Here is a 21154-nt window from a genome sequence, read left to right on the forward strand (position 1 = left end):
GCCCCGCACCGCCGACCCCAGCCAAAGAGGCCCCGGCCGAGCACCACCGAGCCCTCCCTCCCTCCCTCCCTCCCGATTTTCCCGGACATGCCTGGCTTTTGGGGATTTCCCCCCGGACGGGGATTTGAACCCCCAAAAGCCGGACATGTCCGGGAAAATCCGGACGTCTGGTAACCCTAAGTTTGCAGGCTTCGGGCAGCCTCATCGAGTTGGTTTTGTTCTTATTGTTTCAGACCCCTTGATGGTCACTTTGACTTTGTGCCCTAATTAGCACATGACTCAAAGCAAAACTCTTTCAATATTTCCTAGTATGGAGACTGACCCATGCAAAACTACTGGAAACCATTCATCAGCTCAGGTTGACTGGAAAAACCTCATCTCAATTTCAGTGAAATTGGCCTCAATTTTGTATTTGTAACAAAGCTATGTGGGTTTTATTATGGTTGGTGTGTCATTCTGAAAGTTTTGCCTCAGACGGAAGCTTTCACTCTTGGAGATGGATGGGTAAAAGGTTTAGCGCATGTTTGCATCATTAATGGAATCATCAGAAGTGCTCAATAAGTGTGTATGGCCCAGAACAGACTAATCAGGAGAGAGCACTTGTTTTCATGAACGTGGTGTCAGAGCCTTGAATTAAATTCTGATAAGGAACTGGAAAACAGTCTAGAGAAATTCAGATCAGGCCTCTCATTGTAGATTCCATTTATATAATGTGGGGGGAAATAACCTATTTTTTACAATGTTTGTTTGCCATCTCATGCACCCAAAGGACTTGTTTTCATCCAGTCCCTGGTACTTTCCCTCTAAGCTCTCTGAATAGCTCTGATTTTTACTTTTGGTCTCTTTTGTTGTTTTTCTTTACCCAGCTATTATTTTAAAATATGTCATTACTTCCAGTAGATTCCCTTTCCTGCTATTTCCAGTCCCTCGGCAATTGTTCTCATCACAAAGACCAGTCTGTATAACACACCAGCATAGCTAAGAGCCCGAGGTTTTTTTGTAACCGTCCAGTGAAAGGATTGCATGATGTCTGATTAAAAATTATACATTTAAAAAATAACACACAACAATATTTCATATCAATTTGCTTTTCTCCATTTGTGCTTTTTGTTTGCATTTTGCACTTCCACTTGGGAAGTGGAAAAAACACTAGTCAGTTTTAGGGGTGTTGGTTTTTTTCGAATAGTTTCAGATCTGCTTTTACTCACTGGGTCTCATGCACTAGTACAATGCTGCAATGGGTTGGTTGTATACACTACAGGGGAATTTTAAAAAACAAACAGTTACTATTTCCATTTAGATTGTTTAAAAAATAAAGTGAATGAACATATTTCTACTTGTAACAAACCTATATCCACACAGCATTTCATGGGAACTTCATAGCAGCAGTGGATCAGAGTCCAGATCTTCCTGCTCTAGAAGAACATACGACCACAACTTGAGCTAAGGGAGATTCTCCACTGGCAGTTAGTGTAATCAGCCCTATTCTGCAGTGGGTTTATCGCAGGGGTCGGCAACCGTTCAGAAGTGGTGTGCTGAGTCTTCATTTATTCACTCTAATTTAAGGTTTCATGTGCCAGTAATACATTTTAACGCTTTTAGAAGGTCTATTTCTATAAGTCTATAATATAGAACTAAACTATTGTATGTAAAGTAAATAAGGTTTTTAAAATGTTTAAGAAGCTTCATTTAAAATTAAATTAAAATGCAGAGCCCCCGGAACGGTGGTCAGGACCCGGGTAGTGTGAGTGCCACTGAAAATCAGCTCGCATGCCGCCTTTGGCACGCGTGCCATAGGTTGCCTACCCCTGATCTAGTTTCTTATATGGCCTTCCTCACTGTAGTATCTGAACGTCTGATTCTGCAACTGATCATCAATTCTGATTCCAACTTAAAGAAGGATGGTTTAGACCAGTGGTTCTCCAACTTTTTTTTTTTGCGGATCACTTGAAAATTGCTGAGGGTCTCGGCAGACCACTTAATGAGCTTTCCAAATGTTGTTTGTACCGTTAGCTAACTACTAACTATTGTAAAGTGTTTTGGAGAAAAGTGATATATATATAAAATAATAATAACGTTTTTTTTGTTCTACACATAAAAGCACACAACTCATATATTTTAATATCAGTTGTCTTACCTTTCGAATGCAATGGATGTGCCCTCTCTCCCCTGCCGTGGCAGCCCCCGAGCTGGGGCTGGGAAGGAAGGAGGTCTTTCCCTCTCTCCCCCCCTGCAGTAGCCCCCAAGCTGGGGCTGGGAAGGAGGCGGGTGTCTCTCCCCCACCACAGCAGCCACAGAACTGGGGCTGGGAAGGAGGCGGGTGTCTCTCCCCCACCACAGCAGCCACAGAGCTGAGGCTGGGAAGGAGGGGGGTCTCCCCTCCCCCCCCCCCCCCGCCACAGCAGCCACAGAGCTGAGGCTGGGAAGGAGGGCCAGCAGCCGCAGCCCTGGAGCTGTGGAAAGACGCCTCTTTCTCTGGTTGCCGCAGCACTGCAAGTCCCAAATTCCCCCCACCCCCTCTTCTCACCCCACTGCCCCCTCCCACCTATCCCCTATTCCCCTCAAGGCCACCACCTCACCTTACATGTGCGTCTTCTCCAGGGTCCAGGCACCTAATTAGAGGAGCCACGCCTGCACGGCTCCACTAATTAGGTTGGTGGCCCTTCATTCTCTTGTGTGCAGGCGCCCAGGCGGAACTATCCGAGGACCACCTGAATGGAGCTTGTGGACCACTGGGGGTCCACAGACCAGAGTTTGAGAACCTCTGGTTTAGACAAATCCTGCATCTTGACAGAGGGTTAGGCTAGATAACCTTTGCAGTCCCTTCTAACCCTATGATTCTTAGCCCATGGTATACACATGTGCTAGTCCAGTGGTTCACAAACTTTTGTACTAGTGACCCCTTTCAAATAGCAAGCCTCTGAGTGTGACCCCCCCCCTTATAAATTAAAAACACTTTTAAAATATATTTAACACCGTTATAAATGCTGGATGTAAAATGGGGTTTGGGGTGGAGGCTGGCAGCTCATAACCCCCCCCCCATGTAATAACCTCGCGACCCCCTGACGGGTCCCGACTCCCAGTTTGAGAACCCTTGTGCTAGTCAGTTCATTACATTTATTATTATTAGATTTTTATGAAGACTAAAAAAACAAAACAAAACCCCCAAGCCTCTCAGCTCCTAGATTTTGGCCCCAAACTAGCTGATGGTGGTTCGTTAAGTATTGGTTAGGGACTCAAAATGGGCAACAATGAAAGGAGAACATGGAGATGTTAAAACCTATTGAGTCACTGCACTGGTGATATTTGCATACATTGTATGTGCTGTTCAATAAGAATAACAACACCTAAATAACACCTTTTGTCCAGTCTCTCAGGGCATACTACACACAACTAATACTCCGAAATTAATTCACCTTAACGTTGTAAGTCCCTTTAACTTTCAAGTCAGAATGTTGCTGAAGGACTGGGGTGCTTTTTGTATTTTGTTTAGTTACCTCTAAGCGAGTTCCCCTGTTTATTGAACCTCACCAGCATGATCAGCATCAAATGAGCCTTTTGTGTCTCTTGCAGAAGAGGACTGTAAGAAGTACCTACAGAGGAAAGAGCCGCCTCTTCAGGTGCCAGCAGTAGACAGCAGTGTTCGGAAGACATTAGAGATGTCCGGCATCACTACCAGAGATGATCCTTATGGTAAATAGCCATAGATCTATTGATTTAATAATAGATACACTGTGCTAGGGCTTGCCTTCTATGTAGTAGACCCCTGTGAGAAGTACTGAGATCCATTCACCTCCCTTCCTATCTGTGTCCTTCCCTCAACATACGCATATATATGACACCTTGACCAAGCAGGGAGATAGGATTGAAATACTCAGGGAGGGAGGAGGGGCAGTAGGGCAAATGTAAATGAGGATAGAGAGTGGTAGTGCAATAAAGCATGTGGAACTCTGTGCTGCATGATATTGTGCCAGCACCACTTTCTATAAAAAGCTTTCGTCTTGTCAGAGTTCATTGCATGGATCTAAATTTTCATTCATTTGGAAGGAGATCTTTTTAGGTGAGTGGGATCATGAAGCTCAGTTTACCAATTTACCAGTTTACCAATAGGTCCTGAACCTGGAGACAGAGCCACACAGTTTGAATCCTGTGGGGCTTTCCACAGGTAAAAGCTTCTGCCTGTGTGGATCTGATTTTAGTATCTGGGCATAGAATGCTAATATTTTCCCTACCCCACTTTTAGGGCTTGATCCTTCACTACATTAATGCAGTTTTATTCTGGCGCAACTCTGCTGAAATCAGTGTTGTCATGCTGGTGTAAAACTGGAGCAACACGGTGGGGAATCGAGTCAGTAGAGGTTGGACACCCAGTTGTGAAAAATTCTAGCCTTAAAATAAGGCACCTGAATCTGTGATGGGGGAGGGATAGCTTAGTGGTTTGAGCATTGGCCTGTTAAACCCAGGGTTGTGAGTTCAATCCTTAAGGGGGCCACTTAGGGATCTGAGGCAAAAATCAGTACTTGGTCCTGCTAGTGAAGGCAGAGGGCTGGACTCAATGACCTTTCAAGGTCCCTTCCAGTTCTAGGAGATAGGATATGATATCTCCATTAATTTATTTATTTATTTTATTTACCAAATAAATAATAAAGGCCTCAGTGAGAGCTGTAGGTGGCCAACTCAGTTAGGTCACTTATTTAAGTGTCTAACTTCTGATACCCAAGTTTGAAAATATTGGCCAGTCTTCTACCCACTAGATTTATTTCTCATATAACTCTCTTTGTGGCATGTTTGTGTTTCCCAAATCTGAGGGCCTGCCTGATACTCTTGTAAATAATGAGTGTAGTGATGCCCCTAGGTGAACTGTCTGCAGGGACTGAAACTTAGATTTAGAAGCAGGAGACTCTACTGCCTGAACCAAACAACCAGATTCATTAGCCCAAAAGCTGTAGCCGACTGAGTCATAAATCTCTATATGAGTATTAGCCACTAGATGGGGACAGAGAGCCATACTGTGTTAATGTGGGTTATGTGAAGTTATGAATCAAAGGCTCCAATACCTGAAAAGCATGCAGTGGTTGAATTCAGTTAATTTAATATCGTCTGCATACAATTTTCAATGGTTCCAGGGAACACACCAGAGCTGTTTGATGCCTTCATCTGTTACTGTCAAAAAGACATTCACTTTGTCCAAGAGATGATCAGAGAGCTGGAGCAAACGGAGTTCAAGCTGAAGCTGTGTGTATTTGATCGGGATGTCCTGCCAGGATCGTGTGTGTGGTCCATCACTAGCGAGCTTATAGAGAGACGGTGAGTAAACGATGTCTGCCGGGGGTGTGCGGGGGAGAAACTGGCTGTAAGGAAAGTATTTGTTAGATTTTTCCAATGTAAGACTTTGGGGAAGCCAAAGGAGAATTGTTTCCTTGGGACCAGATTTCCCCTCTCCTGTTGGAGAGCATGCAGGATGGGATAGAGAGGCAGGGAAACTCCACAATGAAGTATTTTTGGAGTTTCCTATTTGCCATCTCCTCAAGAAGGAAGGGGTGAGGCGTCCCATACCTGTGGCTCAAAGGACCCACAAGGAAGACCCCTCCTTATGGCACCACTGGTCTCTGCACTCGCTTCTGGTATTTGGATACCCTGTGGTTGCTCAAAGATAGCTGTGAAGGGAGACCAGAAGGAGATAAAACAGCTCCCAGCTGCATCAGCTCCCATCCAGCCAGATTTCCACACAGAAATCCAGCAGGTTTTCAAGAGACAGTGCTGTGGAGAGTCACTCTGACCCTCACCCCAGGACTCCTTAGAGCCCTTTTCATAGAGGTCAAGGGGGAGTTGTATCACAGAGGGTTAACTCCCCCACCTCCCTCCTTATGCCCAGATGGGAGGAGATCTGTCTGGAGAGAGTGTCAGTGCCTCTGTGTGTGGGAGAATGCACCAGCACTAGTAGTTCTTCTTCGAGTGCTTGCTCATATCCATTCCATTAGGTGTGTGCGCGCCGCGTGCACGATCGTCGGAAGATTTTCTACCCTAGCAACACCGGCGGGTCGGCTGTGGAGCCCCCTAGAGTGGCGCCCTCATGGCGCTGAATATATACCCCAGCCGACCCGGCGCCCCCTCAGTTCCTTCTTACCGCCCCTGACGGTCGTTGGAACTGTGGAGCGCGGCATAGCTGATCTCCACTCTCCCTAGCTTCATTTGTTATAGCAGTTAGATAGTTTTAGTGTTTATAGTTAAATAGTTAATAGTTGTAAAGTTGTTATATTAGTTCAGGGGATTAAGGGGGTCTCTCCCCCCTTTTCTCCCCCGGCACCGGGACCGGGCTCATGCCCAACGCTCCCGGCTTCAAGCAGTGCGCCTCCTGCGCAAAGCCTATGCCCACGAGTGACCCGCACGACTCCTGTCTGAAGTGCCTGGGAGAGTCCCATCAAACAGATAAGTGTAAGATCTGTAAGGCCTTCAGACCTAGGACCAAGAAGGAGCGGGACTTTCGGCTCCGGCAACTCTTAATGGAGGCGGCACTGAGTCCATCCACTACTCAGGCCCCGGCACCTAGCGCCTCGGTGCGCAGTGCCCCGGCGGCGCCGGCAGCGACGACCACGCGAGCGGCGTCGGACAAGCCTCCCCGGCACCGGACCTCGTCGGCACCGCAGGTACAGCAAGTGCCTCGGCGCCGTTCGTTATCCCCAGGGCATAAAAAAGCCCATAAAACGGGGACCACCGTGCCGAAGACGCCGGCTCCCCCAGTGCCGGGGGTAGAGCCGCGTCCGCCGGTGGAGCACCGGAAACAGGTGCCTCCAGCACCGTCGACTCCGGCGCCGAAGCCGTTGAGTCCGGTGCGGACAACGTCTCCACCGAGACCGGCGGTGATTCAGTGCCTCCCGTCGACTCCTGAGGCCTTCGAGGCGGCGAGAGACTTGATAGCTCTCACGGAGCCGGCACCGCCCCAACCACCGGCACCGACGGCACCGACGGCACCGTTGACCCGCCCGATCCAGTCGAGGGGGAAACCTGCCTTGTTGCGCCCTCCATCGCAAGGGCTGGAACCTCGGCACCGATCCAGGTCCCAAAGCAGGTCCCCACGCCGCTCGCAGTCCCGGCGCCGAATATCAACTCGGCACCGGTCGTACTCGCGGCCAAGATCATCTTCGCGGCACCGCTCGACGTCTCGGCACCGGTATGATCGTCGGCACCGATCAACGTCGAGACGCAGTTCTCGGCACCGCTACGGTCGACGCTCGACGTCGAGAGGCCGCTCCCGGCACCGGGCATACTCCAGGTCCTCGTCGAGGTCCAGATCCGACTCCCGGCACCGACGAGGTCATCGGCACCGGTCACGGTCCCGGCACCGGTCGCCGGCACCGCGTGGAGATAGAAGATCTCCGGACCGGCACCGTGCGGCACCGCAGCCCACGGGATTGGTCCCGACTCTCTCGGCACCGCCATGGCCATCGAGATCGGTGTCTCGCTCCTCAGAGGACCTGTCGAGATCGGCATACCCTCCTCAGGGGCAAGCCGAGGAACAGGACTTGGGCCATTGGCAGGGGATGCCGGAGGACCATTCCCATGGCCCATCTCACTGGTCGTTTTGGACCCCGTGGGCGTACCACCAGGAGCAAGGGGCTCCAATTCCTTCGACCTCTCGCTCGGGTCACTCCGTGAGAAGGGCCCCGGAGTCCACCATCTCTCGGCCTCCGCCAGGGGACACGGAGGCTTCCGTGTCCGTCGCACCTGACGCCCTGGACCCAGACGCGGGTGATGCTCCAGCCCGGGAACAGGGAGACCAGGACCGGCCCTTGGATCCGGTTCCACCGGAGGCATCTTCCTCTTCTTCGCCAGACGAGGCAGTGGCGGGCACATCCTGCACAGGCCCTCCTCCGATAGATCTTCGGGCTCACCAGGATCTTCTGCGCAGGATGGCCCGTAATATGGACCTGCAAGCGGAGGAGGTAGTGGAGGTACACGACCCGATCGTGAACATCCTTGGAGCGGATGCCCCATCGAGGGTAGCGTTACCCCTGATCCGCACGATACAATCAAATGCGGATACGATATGGCAAACCCCTGCCTCTATTCCACCCACAGCGAGAGGGGTGGAAAGAAAGTACTTTGTCCCGTCAAAGGACTACGGGTACTTGTACACCCACCCACAACCGTGTTCCCTGGTGGTGGCATCAGTGAACGCACGGGAGCGCCACGGACAGCAGGCGGCAGCGCCTAAATCAAAAGAGGCCAAGCGCCTTGATTTGTTTGGCCGTAAGATTTACTCAGCCGGTGGGCTGCAACTCAGAGCGGCAAATCAACAGGCGCTCCTGAGCCGTTACAATTTTAACTCCTGGAACTCTATGGGGAAGTTCAAGGAGTTGATTCCCCAAGAGTCCAGGGAAGAGTTTGGGGCCATGGTAGAGGAGGGTAAGAAGGTGGCTCGGACCTCCCTACAGGCCTCCTTGGACATAGCGGACTCGGCTGCGAGGACCATGGCCTCGGGTATCGCTATGCGGAGGATCTCCTGGCTTCAGGTTTCGGGTTTGCCTCCGGAGCTGCAGCAAACCCTACAGGATCTCCCCTTCGAAGGGCATGGATTGTTCTCGGACAAGACGGACTCTCGCCTACAGAGCCTCAAGGACTCGAGAACAATCATGCGCTCCCTCGGGATGCATGTTGTGGGCCCTCAGCGCAGGCCATTTAGGCCGCAGCCTCAGCGCTTCTACCCCCCCCCGCCTCGACAGAGACAAGACTCGGCCCGGAGGCGAGGACGAGGTGGTAGGAGAAGGTGGACCGGCCCTCAACCTGGTCAGAACCAAGGGCCACCAAGACCACCTTCAGGTCATAGACAGAACTTTTGAAGGTGCGGTCGAGGACGGCGCCCCAGTCATTCCCCAGGATCCAGCCCCCTCCTTTCGGGATCGTCTCTCCCACTTCCACCGTGCTTGGTCCCTTATAACTTCGGACCGTTGGGTCCTCCGCACGGTGGGGAGGGGATACGCTATCCAGTTTTCTTCTATCCCCCCCTCCTCCCCCCCTTCCCCGTCCCTCTTCAGGGACCCTTCTCACGAGCAACTTCTTATACAGGAGGTTTCTACGCTCCTGGCCATGGGGGCCATAGAGGAGGTTCCGATAGAGTTAAGGGGCAGGGGATTTTATTCCCGTTACTTCCTGATCCCCAAGTCCAAAGGAGGTCTGCGACCCATCTTGGACTTGCGCGGACTCAACAAATTCGTAGTAAAGTTGAAGTTCCGCATGGTCTCTTTGGGGGCCATTATCCCTTCCCTCGATCCTGGAGACTGGTTCGCCGCCCTCGACATGAAAGACGCATACTTTCACGTTGCAATCTACCCGCCTCACAGACGCTTCCTGCGATTCGTGGTAAACACGGTGCACTACCAATTTGCAGTCCTTCCCTTCGGCCTATCCTCGGCCCCAAGGGTGTTCACGAAATGTATGGCGGTCGTGGCAGCGTACCTTCGTCGGCAAGGGATACAGGTGTTCCCGTACCTAGACGACTGGCTGGTGCGCGGTCGCACCAAGGAGCAAGTTCAAGCTCACGTCCACAGAATAGTGCACACATTCAACGAGTTGGGCATCCTACTCAACAAGGACAAATCCACTCTAGAACCTACCCAGAGAATAGAATTCATCGGCGCAGTTCTAGACTCCAGACGTGCACAAGCCATCCTGCCAGACAACCGCTTTGGCACCATCACGAACCTCATTCAAGGGCTCAAGGCCTTCCCAACTACCACGGTGAGGTCGTGCCTTACCCTGCTGGGTCACATGGCTTCCTGCACGTACGTAACCAGGCATGCCAGACTTCGGCTTCGCCCACTTCAAACCTGGGTGTCATCAATATACCGTCCACATCGGGACAGCCTGAACATGGTAGTCACGGTCCCGAACTCGGTCCTGGCCTCCCTCACCTGGTGGCTAGATCACAATGTGGTCTGCGAGGGGATGCCATTTCACGCCCCACAACCCTCTCTGCACCTGGTCACAGACGCGTCATCTCTGGGTTGGGGCGCCCATCTCAACGAACACCATACCCAGGGCCTGTGGACTACACCCCAGCTAGCCCTGCATATCAATGTTCGGGAACTGATGGCGGTACGCCTGGCGTGCCAGGCATTCCTCAATCTCCTACGTGGCCGCTGTGTGCTGGTTCTCATCGACAACACCACGGCCATGTTTTACATCAACAAGCAAGGAGGAGCACGTTCGTCAATTCTATGCCAAGAGGCCATTCGCCTGTGGGACTTCTGCATCGCCCACTCGATCCATCTCACGGCATCGTTCCTCCCTGGAGTCCAGAACACTCTAGCGGACCGACTCAGCAGGTCCTTCCAAACGCACGAGTGGTCTATCCGTCCGGACATCATACATTCCGTCTTCCAGAAGTGGGGGTTTCCCCAGATAGACCTGTTTGCATCCCGAGACAACAGGAAGTGCCACATGTTCTGCTCCCTACAAGGTCGAGCTCCGGGCTCCCTCTCGGATGCGTTTCTCCTTCCCTGGAAAGATCACCTGTTTTATGCCTTCCCTCCGTTTCCTCTGGTCCACAAGGTACTGCTCAAATTGCGCAGAGACCAGGCACAGGTAATTCTGATCGCTCCAGCGTGGCCGAGACAACATTGGTACACCACACTGTTGGAGCTCTCGGTTCAGACACCGATCACACTTCCATTATGTCCGGATCTCATATCTCAGGACCACGGTCGGCTGCGTCACCCCGACCTGCAATCACTCCACCTCACAGCGTGGCTGCTCCATGGTTCACCCAGGCAGAGCGGCAATGCTCGCACTCTGTCCAACAGATTCTGCTGAGCAGTAGAAAACCCTCAACACGGACCACGTACCTGGCCAAGTGGAAACGGTTCTCCTGTTGGTGCGAACAACGAGCCACGCCCCCGTTGCAGGCACCCATTCCTCTCATATTGGAATATCTCCTCTCCCTAAAACAGCAAGGGTTGGCGATATCTTCAATCAGAGTTCACCTGGCTGCTATATCAGCCTTTCACCCGGGGGAACTCGCGTCCTCGGTATTCTCTAACCCGATGGTCGTTAGATTCCTCAAGGGCTTAGACCGGACGTACCCACAACAGCGTCAGCCCGTCCCGACGTGGGACCTCAACCTGGTTCTCTCCAAGCTCACAGGTCCTCCATTCGAACCACTAGCCACCTGTTCACTCTTGTACCTATCCTGGAAGACAGCCTTCCTCGTAGCCATCACCTCAGCAAGGCGAGTTTCTGAACTCAGGGCGCTTACATCCGAGCCCCCTTATACAGTTTTCCATAAGGATAAAGTGCAGCTTCGCCCACATCCTGCCTTTCTCCCCAAGGTGGTTTCTCCATTTCATATCAACCAGGACATATTTCTCCCGGTCTTTTATCCCAAACCACATGCCACTCGCCAGGATCAACGTTTGCATTCCCTGGACGTACGCAGGGCCCTGGCCTTCTATATTGACCGCACAAAGCACTTTAGAAAGACGACGCAACTCTTTGTTGCAGTAGCCGACCGAATGAAAGGCTCACCGGTCTCCTCACAACGCCTATCCTCCTGGATTACGTCTTGCATCCGGACTTGCTATGACCTGGCAGGTGTCTCAGCACCGCACCTCACCGCTCACTCCACGAGGGCCCAAGCCTCCTCGACTGCTTTCCTGGCACATGTTCCGATACAGGACATTTGTAGAGCGGCGGTTTGGTCATCAGTCCACACGTTTACAGCTCACTATGCACTAGTGCAACAGTCCAGGGACGATGCTGCATTCGGGTCAGCGGTTTTGCACACAGCAATGTCTCACTCCGACCCCACCACCTAAGTTGGGCTTGGGAGTCACCTAATGGAATGGATATGAGCAAGCACTCGAAGAAGAAAAGACGGTTACTCACCGTTGTAACTGTTGTTCTTCGAGATGTGTTGCTCATATCCATTCCAAACCCGCCCCCCGTCCCCACTGTCGGAGTAGCCGGCAAGAAGGAACTGAGGGGGCGCCGGGTCGGCTGGGGTATATATTCAGCGCCATGAGGGCGCCACTCTAGGGGGCTCCACAGCCGACCCGCCGGTGTTGCTAGGGTAGAAAATCTTCCGACGATCGTGCACGCGGCGCGCACACACCTAATGGAATGGATATGAGCAACACATCTCGAAGAACAACAGTTACAACGGTGAGTAACCGTCTTTTTTTTCTTTATCCAGTTAATTTTTCCACCCAATGGAACATTATGGTGTCAGTTATCTCTCTGGGCAGCTAACTTGTGGAGAGTGCAAGCACCTTGGGGCAGCCAGGAATTCATAAGAGAGATCTGTCTTCTGCCCAAGACACTGGTGGTGCACAGAGGAACTTATATATGCTCAATGAAAAAATAAGCCACTTCTTAGCTGTCCTAATAGCTACTTGTCTGGATTTCTGAAGGATCCTTTCAGACAGATGGGGTTGTTATGGTAGCATCTCTAGGCTCCAGCCAGGATCAGGGCCCTATTGTGCAAGGCACTGTACAAATACACAGGCAGAAGATGTCTGCTTGGAAGAACTTACCATGTAATGTAAGACAAGACATATCAGATGAATGTGAGTAACGAATAGAAGGAGGATGAAGCTAACAGTAATGAGATTTTGTGGTTCTGTTAGCTATTGCACAACTTGATGGTTCCAAATCATTGTAATACTTCTTTAAAAATATACATTAATATCAGTGATACCCACCTGATAGCATAGTATGAGATCATATTGTTAAAGACTGCATCATAATGCATTCGTACAAGGGGGCTGAATTAAGGATGCACAGGTGACCTTAATTCTAGCATTCCTAACTTCTGAGTACTTGACTTTGCAACCTCAATAATGTTCCTTTTACATAAGCTTTTTGTGTGTAATATATATACAGCTGTAAGTAAAGTATCAAACACTTCAGATTTTATTGACATTAGAGCTGGAACACTGTTGCTGGTTGCATGTTTTCAGCAGAACAGTCCTATAAAATATATATATTTCCAGCAAGCATGAAAAGCATCTCTCTTTCATTTAGTTAATAACCATTTTTTCCCCACTCTCGGTTTAATTCCAGGTGTAGGAAGATGGTGGTTGTTATTTCAGATGATTACCTAGACAGCAATGAATGTGATTTCCAGACCAAATTTGCTCTTAGCCTTTCCCCAGGTAAGAGAATGCGGATGGCCCATTAAGGGTACATTTTCCCACGACAATGTATAGTCAATGTTCTTAACTATTTGTATTTCAATAGCATCTAAAGGCCCCAGCTGAGACTGGTGCCCATTGAGCAAGGCACCGTACAAATGCATAGTAACGGCTTGGCCACACAGCTGTTGAATCTACGCTAGCTTGCTGTGCATTAACTTGCCAGGTGAACCCAGCTACCACACACTAAAGGATCCGTAGGGAGCTTTGATGTTCTCCCATTTCAAACAGCGCTACATCAAAGTGCACTATGGATCTTTTAGTACACAGCGGCAGGGTCCATCTGCCGAGTCAGTGCGTAGCAAACTAGTGTGCTGTAGATTCACATCCTGGCTTGCTGCACACTAACTCACAGTGTGGACAGGCCCTGAAAAGGAGACAGTCCCTGTCAAGAATAGCTGGAACAGACGAGGGGTGGGAAGGGCTGCAGAAGAGTAAAATGATTTGCCAATGGCAGAGCCAGGAATAGAACCTAGATCTCCTGAATCCTAGCCCAGTGCCGTATCAACTTAGCACATCGTCTCTTGTGTGGAAAACCTTCTCCATGGCTAGTGCTGGCCCAGTGTTCAGTGCCCTCCACTAAAGGAAAAGAAAGGGATTTCACTCAGACCAAAGGATGTCATTCTTGAGAGCGATTACTGCTTCCTTGAGGGGCAATCAGAAGGGTGGGAGTCTGATCCTATGCAGACACTGGTAGAGTGATTGCTTGCTGCCCTTTAATTACCAGTGGGTGCTGCAGCCTACGGTTCTGAGGGAAGTATGCTCATAGAAAAGGAAATAGTAGTAACCTAGGAAGGCCTGACGATCTGGAAGAAGTGGTTTAGGATCAATCTACCCATTGTTTTTTGGTTACTCAAGTATCTTTTTAGATCCACAGCTGCATCAGGATATTCCTACAGCACAGATTGCCAAGAGTGAATCCTTCCAGTGGTATATGGCCAGGAGGTTGTGGCATGTTGAATAATGAAATGGAGTGCGCTTATCAAATTTGTGGATAACGCCAAGTTGGGAGGGGTTGCAAGCACTTAGGAGGACAGGACTAGAATTCAAAATGATCTTGACTAATTGGAGAGTTGGTCTGAAATCAACAAGATGAAATTCAGTAAAGACAAGTGCAAAGTACTTTACTTAAGAAGGAAAAACCAGATGTGACGCTACCAAATGGGGAATAACTGGCTAGGGGGGTCAGACTACAGAAAAGGGTCTGGGGGTTATAGTGGATCATATTGAATATAAGTCAATGTGATACAGTTGTGAAAAAGGCTAATACCATTCTCGAGTTTATTAACAGAAGTGTCATGTGTAAGACACAGGAGGTAATTGTCTCGCTCTGTTTGGCACTGGTGAGGCCTCAGCTGGAGTACTGGGTCCAGTTCTGGGCACCACACTTTAAGAAAGGTGTGGACAATGTGGAAGGGGAGCAACAAAAATGACAAAAGGTATAGAAAACCTGACCTAGGAGGAAAGGTTAAAACACTGGGCATGTTTAGTCTTGAGAAAAGATGAATGAGGGGGGCCTGATGACAGTCTTCGAATATGTTAAGGGGTCTTATGAAAAGGACAGGGATCAATTGTTCTCCATGTCCACTGAAGGAAGGACAAGAAGTAATGGGCTTAATCTACAGCAAGGGAGATTTAGGTTAGCTATTAGGAAAAACTGTCTAACTATAAAGGCAGTCAAGCTCTCAACCAGGCTTCCAAAGGAGGTTGTGGAATACCCATAATTGGAGGTTTTTAAGAACAGGTTAGACAAACACCGGTCAGGGATGGTCTAGGTTTACTTGGCCCTGCCGAAGTGAAGGGGGTTGGACTTGATGGCCTCTCAAATCCTCTCGCTTCTACCCCTACATTCTACATTCTTTCAGAGTTGGACTTCACCGCAGTTCTCCATGCCTTCATCACTGGCAGATTGGATTAATCTAGTCTGCTCAGTCGGGGCTATCCCTGTACTTCTCAAACGTCAGCTGGTGCAGAATGTTGTGCGTCTCGAATGGAACGCAGCACACCCATGCCCCAGACACTGCACTAGTTGCCAGTTGGGTTTTTTGGTGCAGTTCATGGTACTGACTTATAAAGCCCTTCAAGGTTTGACTTGTGTATGTTGTAAGTGTAACCAGTTCGGGGAGATTTGAGATGCATGTTCCTGTATGCGTTTGGCTGAGGGAAAGGGTCTTCGTCTCTGGAACTTGCTGTCCTGGAGCAGGGCCTATTGAGTTACACTGCTGTAACTGAGATCAGGATCAGGCCTAGCTATATGGACCTGTGTGTGTGTGTGCTGCTGCTTTCACTCTATGGGGGGTGGAAAGAATGGATTTAGGGGTACGATGCAACTTTCTTTACCCACTTGCCTGTGTGGACTGTCTTTCAGGTGCTCGCCACAAACGGCTGATTCCAGTCAAGTGCAAATCCATGAAGAACGAGTTTCCAAGCATCTTGAGGTTCATTACGGTCTGTGACTACACTAATCCCTGCACCAAAAAATGGTTCTGGATAAGACTGGCAAAATCCCTCTTGCTTCCATGAGGCAAAGCTCCATGAGCCAGGTGCCTTTTGATCCAGCACAGCTGTGCCTTCAGGAAAAAAAGAAACTCTAACTTCCAGGTGTCGTTTATACAGCCTTTCCACATGCCAGAACTTTGATCCTTGCAATATTGTGCCTAGGGCCTCCCACAGACACACAGGTGTTATCTGAACGGGGGCTTAATTGCATTAAATGGGGTGTTAATTGCAGTACAGCTGCCACAATGCACTTCTCCAGGTAGGTAACTTTAAATGACCACAAACCGTAGATGTTGTACACACATTTTATATGGTTTTAAACACCGTTACATGGCTCCCTTAGTGGTATCTGGGCATTGTCAGGGGAATAGTTTCTCTCTTTAATCCCTGGTGAAATCTGATGGCTGATTGCTGACCTGTCTGAAATGAGTTCGGGGGTCTCAGTGTGGTTCCTAGTGGACAAATGACAAATGCCATGAAAATCATTGATACTGGCACCCTAGTTGGTAGAGAGGCCAAGGATTGTACTACCCGTTTGTTCCCTAGAGGCAACCCCTCCAGATCCGGGTTCTAGCACACTGGAAAGGCAGTTTCCAGTGCCGCTGCCCAGATTGTACCTGCTCTCTAGCTATACGGAGGACTTCAGTCTCCAGGACTCTCTTTGTATTTAATGAGCATCAAATTTACTTAAACAATGTTTAAGTATCTAAAAGAAATGAACTGATCTCCCATTATTTTTAGCAATATCTGACCCTTGAGAAATGACTGAAGTGAGTTTATTTTCTGTTTAATATTTTTTTTCTCAATTTTGGTCTTTTAAAACATTTTAGGTCATAGTCCAACCCGTTACTCATGTAACTCCCCTATGGCTGACATCCTCTGAAACAGCCTTCCGACCTCGATCAATGATTGGTTCTTCGTTAAAAGCAAAAGCCATAGAGAAACTCATACTAAATAATGAGGGTGCTGCTTGTAGCACGTATGTCTGTCCATCTGTGCACATGTCCCATTTAACTAAGTGATCGCTCTTACATCAGCACTGGGAAATCATAGATCCTATAATGTTTACAACAGATCATTCTCACGTTGATGGCTCAGTCTTGGATTTGTATTGCAGGATTGAACCCTTAACACACAAGGTGCTGAATACCTTCAGCTTCCATTGACTTGAATGGGAGAATTGAGCTGAGAACTTTCTAGGAGCAGCCCCTAAATCATTTGGCTTCTAAGAACCCCGCAGAACACACTGGCTTTAGAATGTCCCAATACCAAAAGGATAAGTGTCTGACAAAGCGTGCCTTACATTATAGATCAGGCCTACTTAAAAACAAATAATAATGTTGTTTTAATATGAACATAGTATATTTTAATTAATATATTATGAGACTGTGATTAATTTATCAGTCTACTTTAAATCTAAAAGAATCCCTGGTTGCTTGCATGAGTGAGGTTAGGAGCAGCACTGTTGTGGCTGTAATTGTATGCATCGTGTGGATCAGAGGCTCTGTATGATCCAGCCCTTATGGAAACTTGTGTGTGTGGGTTTTTTTGTTTTTTTTCCCCCCCAAAGGTGACACTTTTAAAATAACCTGTCAAGGTCTCAAACAGGGTTTTGGTAAATGTTTACTTTCCAAAGCGATGTGGTTTTCTTGTGCCTACGTATCTGTATTTGCTGCATGTTGGTTCATTCCTTCAGCCACTGATTTGCTATTGATTTTACTGCTTAATATGAGTTACTCGTGTACGTTTTCAAACAGTAGCTGATCATCAGTTTCTTGACTATTCATTGCAATATTAACTATGTTGAGTTCTTCTGTTAGAAGTGTCTGTGCGTCTTTAAAGGACATTAATGTCTACTCATAAGATGTGGCTATATTTTTTACCAACTTTTTTTTGCCCACTAGGTCTCTTGTAATAGACAAGCCAACCCTATTGTTGTGAACTTCAATTAATTGAAGCGTGTTAATGCTCCTAGCATCAGTGCTGGGGAACACTTTTGGGTGGGCCTGCAAAACACCCTTTTTGCCATCTCTCCCATTAACATAACGGTCTCCACCACTTTAATGAGATCACCCTGCACAAGTCTGTCCTGAGGATGTTGTGGGAATTAGTGAGAGAACTCTGGGGAAACCCCCAAACTTAACGGATCTAAATGGATATAAATGTATCTCCTGGTCCTCTTGTCCTCGGTGCAGAAGTGAAGCAAAGCTGCTTATCTTCGGATTCCTGCATAGTTTCTAAATGTCAGTTATATAAATAACCTGGGGTTCTGAGGACTGCTAGGTCCCCAGCCGTTGTAGGGAATTGGATTGATTTTGTTTGCTGAATATTAGCTCTTTTACAAACATGAATACACCAGCGGTGGGATTGAACCTGATATGTTTGGATCTAAAAGCGTGAGCGTCTGTTGAATGACTAGGTCTATTAACTTCAAAGGCTGTAGCAGAAACATGAAACTCTTCATGGTCTAGCCACCAGGAGGTTACAGTGAGGCACACTTACACACTTATACCTCCTAATCCCGCTGGCTGGCAGGGGAGAACTGTCTCCAGTTCACAGAGGGGAAACAGGCACAGAAAGTTTAACTGACTTATCCAACATTGCACCTTGAGTCACTGGCAAAGCAAGGACTGGAACCCATGTTCCCTAACTCCCAGTGTCCTGTTTTAAGTAGGAAATGTTTAGCACAGATAGTGAACTCTTTGGCAGAGACTATAATTTTACAACATGTTTGTACAGCGCCGTCTGTGGTGGGCCCTGATCTCTGGTTTGGGCCTATAGCTGCTACAGCAATGCAATAATAAAATCATACTATATTGTATTCATATTTACTAGGTGATTAAATGATAGCTGAATATCGCCGCTCACTGAATAGAGAAGCTGCTGCTTTTGCGAGGAAAGAAACAGCAGCATCTTCATCATTACTAGTTCATCCAAACGTACCCAGATGAATTTACCATTCCAAATAATCATCAAAGACCTCATAGCTTGGACAAGATTATCTTGTCACCTAATCTCTCTGTGCCTTGGTTTCTTCACCTCTCTGTCTCAGAAGAAAGCTGCTGTACTTTATAAGTGCAAAATATTGGTAGTGAATGGCACGTGCATGTACTCAACTTTTTAAAATCAAGTTAGAAGTTCTTAAGTAGGCTAAAATAACTCTATTAGGGTTAGAAGTCGTAATCCCAGAAACATAAGGTCTGGAGGTTTAAAGAGTTACTTCTTAATATGTAAGCCAGTGGTCCCCAAACTTTTTATGTCATGCTGTCCCTTATGTAATCTGTCCGTGCCCCTCCTGAGGGCTGGAAGCCAAGGCTGGGGCTGGAGCTGCAGATGGGGTTATGGCTGGGAGGGGAGTCAGGCCATGGTCGGGGGTTGAAACTGGGGCCTCAGTTGCGGGCAGGGCTGCGGCCAGAGCTGGAGTGGAGCTGGGGGCAGAGCGTGACTGGGTGGTGCTGCTTCTCAACCCCTTGTGGGGGCTGGCCTGGGCCCTGCTGCACCACCTGAACATTTCTCCATGCCCCCCTAAAGGGGCACGACTCACAGTTGGGGACTGCTGCTGTATGCTGAAGTAATCTCAAGATCCTATGCACTTCTGAATTTGTCATAAATCTGTTCTGAGTGCGACATCTCCTTAAGTCATAAAATCTTATTTATTCCAAATGCAATTCAATTGCAATGGAGTGTTTCTCCCCCTTTCCGCCTCTTCCTGTGCAGAGGAATGTGTTTTTAAAAAACTACCCACAAATGATGTTGGTTGCATTGTATTTTTTTATCTCACTTTAAAACAATCATAGCTGTGCTTGTTAATATCAAAACACTTATTTGTATATTTGCATTATTTTCTGTCCATTCTGTTGTCCAGCTTTTGAAGGACATACGTGTTTTATATTCAACTGTTCCACTGGTTGGTTCTTTTTAAAAAGTTTTGCTACTTTTGAAATTGTGCCAAAAATAAAGACTGAAGAAGAGCAACAGGATTTGTGAACATGCTGTTTCTGTATCAGAGAACACCTGCCTTTATAGGGAAGTATGGTATTGGGAGATATTAACAGACAGGTTCTAGTCACATTATTTTTTTCAGAAATAAGCTATTCCTGGATGAAGCCTTTATAGATTCAGTCCTGTGTATTCAGCAGTGTGTGGCTCACCACTGTGTCCCAGCAGGAACGCTACCAAGAAATTATGCTTCAGAGAGGTACAATTCCTCTCCAGGTCTCATTCTTCACTTGACAAGATGTAGCTTCTTCCCTCTCCCATTGCCTGCATCCAGCCAGCTCTGTTAGCTGGCCTTGGGGTGGTGCCAGGGCTCTGCATACTCCCCACATACTGGTGTGACAGGTTCGGTCACAGGGATCCCCTTGGGATTGTCACCTGATGTGCTGAAATTACCTCTGATCCCGTTTTCCCGGCCAACTTGGGACTCCACATCCCTGCCTTGTTGAGCCAGACACGCTAGCCTGCTGCAACACAGACTCAGGGTCTGGGCCACGCCCCCAAAGCTGCAGATTTTAACCAGAAACAGCTCAGCAGGTTACCTTTCCAGCACCCAGACACCCAGTTCCCAATGGGATCCAAACCCCAAATAAATCCGTTTTACTCTTTATAAAGCTTATACAGGGTACATTCATAAATTGTCCGCCCTCTATAACACTGATAGAGAGATATGCACAGCTGTTTGATCCCCAGCTGTTTGCTCCCCCAGGTATTAATCACTTACTCTGGGTATATTAATAAACAAAAGTGATTTTATTAAGTATAAAAAGTAGGATTTAAGTGGTTTCAAGTAATAACAGACAGAACAAAGTAAGTCACCAAGAAAAATAAAGCAAAAACCTGCAAGTCTAAGCCTAATACATTAAGAAACTGATTACAGGTAATATCTCACCCTCAGAGATGTTCCAATAAGTTTATTTCACAGACTAGACTCCTTCCTAGTCAGGCCCAATCTTTTCCCCTGGTACAGTTCTTGCTAGTTCCAGCAGACATCTCAGGTGGTCAGTCAGGGTTTTCTCATGATTGGCTGCCCCCTTTGTCCTGCTCCACCACCTTTTATAGCTTTGGCACAAGGCGGGAATCTTTTGTCTCTCTGGGTCCCCACCCCTCCTTCTAAATGGAAAAGTACCAGATTTAAGATGCATTTCATTATCAGGTGACATGGTCACATGTCACTGTAAGACCCCCGAGTCTCTATTCTTCCTGGGTTGGGCCACACATACACAGGAAGGCTTGCAGGTAAATAAACCAGTTACAACCAATTGTCCTAGTCAATGGGAGCCATTAAGATTCTAAACCACCATTAATGGCCCACACTTTGCATAATTACAATAGGACCTCAGAGTTATACTTCATATTTCTAGCATCAGATACAAGAATGATACATGCATACAAATGGGAGGAACCTGTTTAGTAGTTTATAACCTTTGTTATGATACCTTACAAGAGACCTTTTGCATAAAGCATAT

General features: G+C 48.1%; 1 protein-coding gene across 1 annotated transcript in view; it reads left to right on the forward strand.

The window, feature by feature from the left end:
- The window catches only part of MYD88 (MYD88 innate immune signal transduction adaptor), a 29292-nt gene extending 9626 nt beyond the window's left edge, over nt 1-19666 (forward strand). Inside the window, exons 2-5 of the mRNA XM_034759914.1 lie at nt 3574-3693; nt 5127-5307; nt 13060-13151; nt 15559-19666. Coding sequence (XP_034615805.1) covers nt 3574-3693; nt 5127-5307; nt 13060-13151; nt 15559-15713 — 548 coding nt within the window. The 3' untranslated portion in view covers nt 15714-19666. The remainder of the gene's footprint in view (nt 1-3573; nt 3694-5126; nt 5308-13059; nt 13152-15558) is intronic.
- Nucleotides 19667-21154: the final 1488 nt, after the last annotated feature.

The sequence above is a fragment of the Trachemys scripta genome, chromosome 2, assembly GCF_013100865.1.
Source record: "Trachemys scripta elegans isolate TJP31775 chromosome 2, CAS_Tse_1.0, whole genome shotgun sequence".
Classification (NCBI taxonomy): Eukaryota; Metazoa; Chordata; order Testudines; family Emydidae; genus Trachemys; species Trachemys scripta.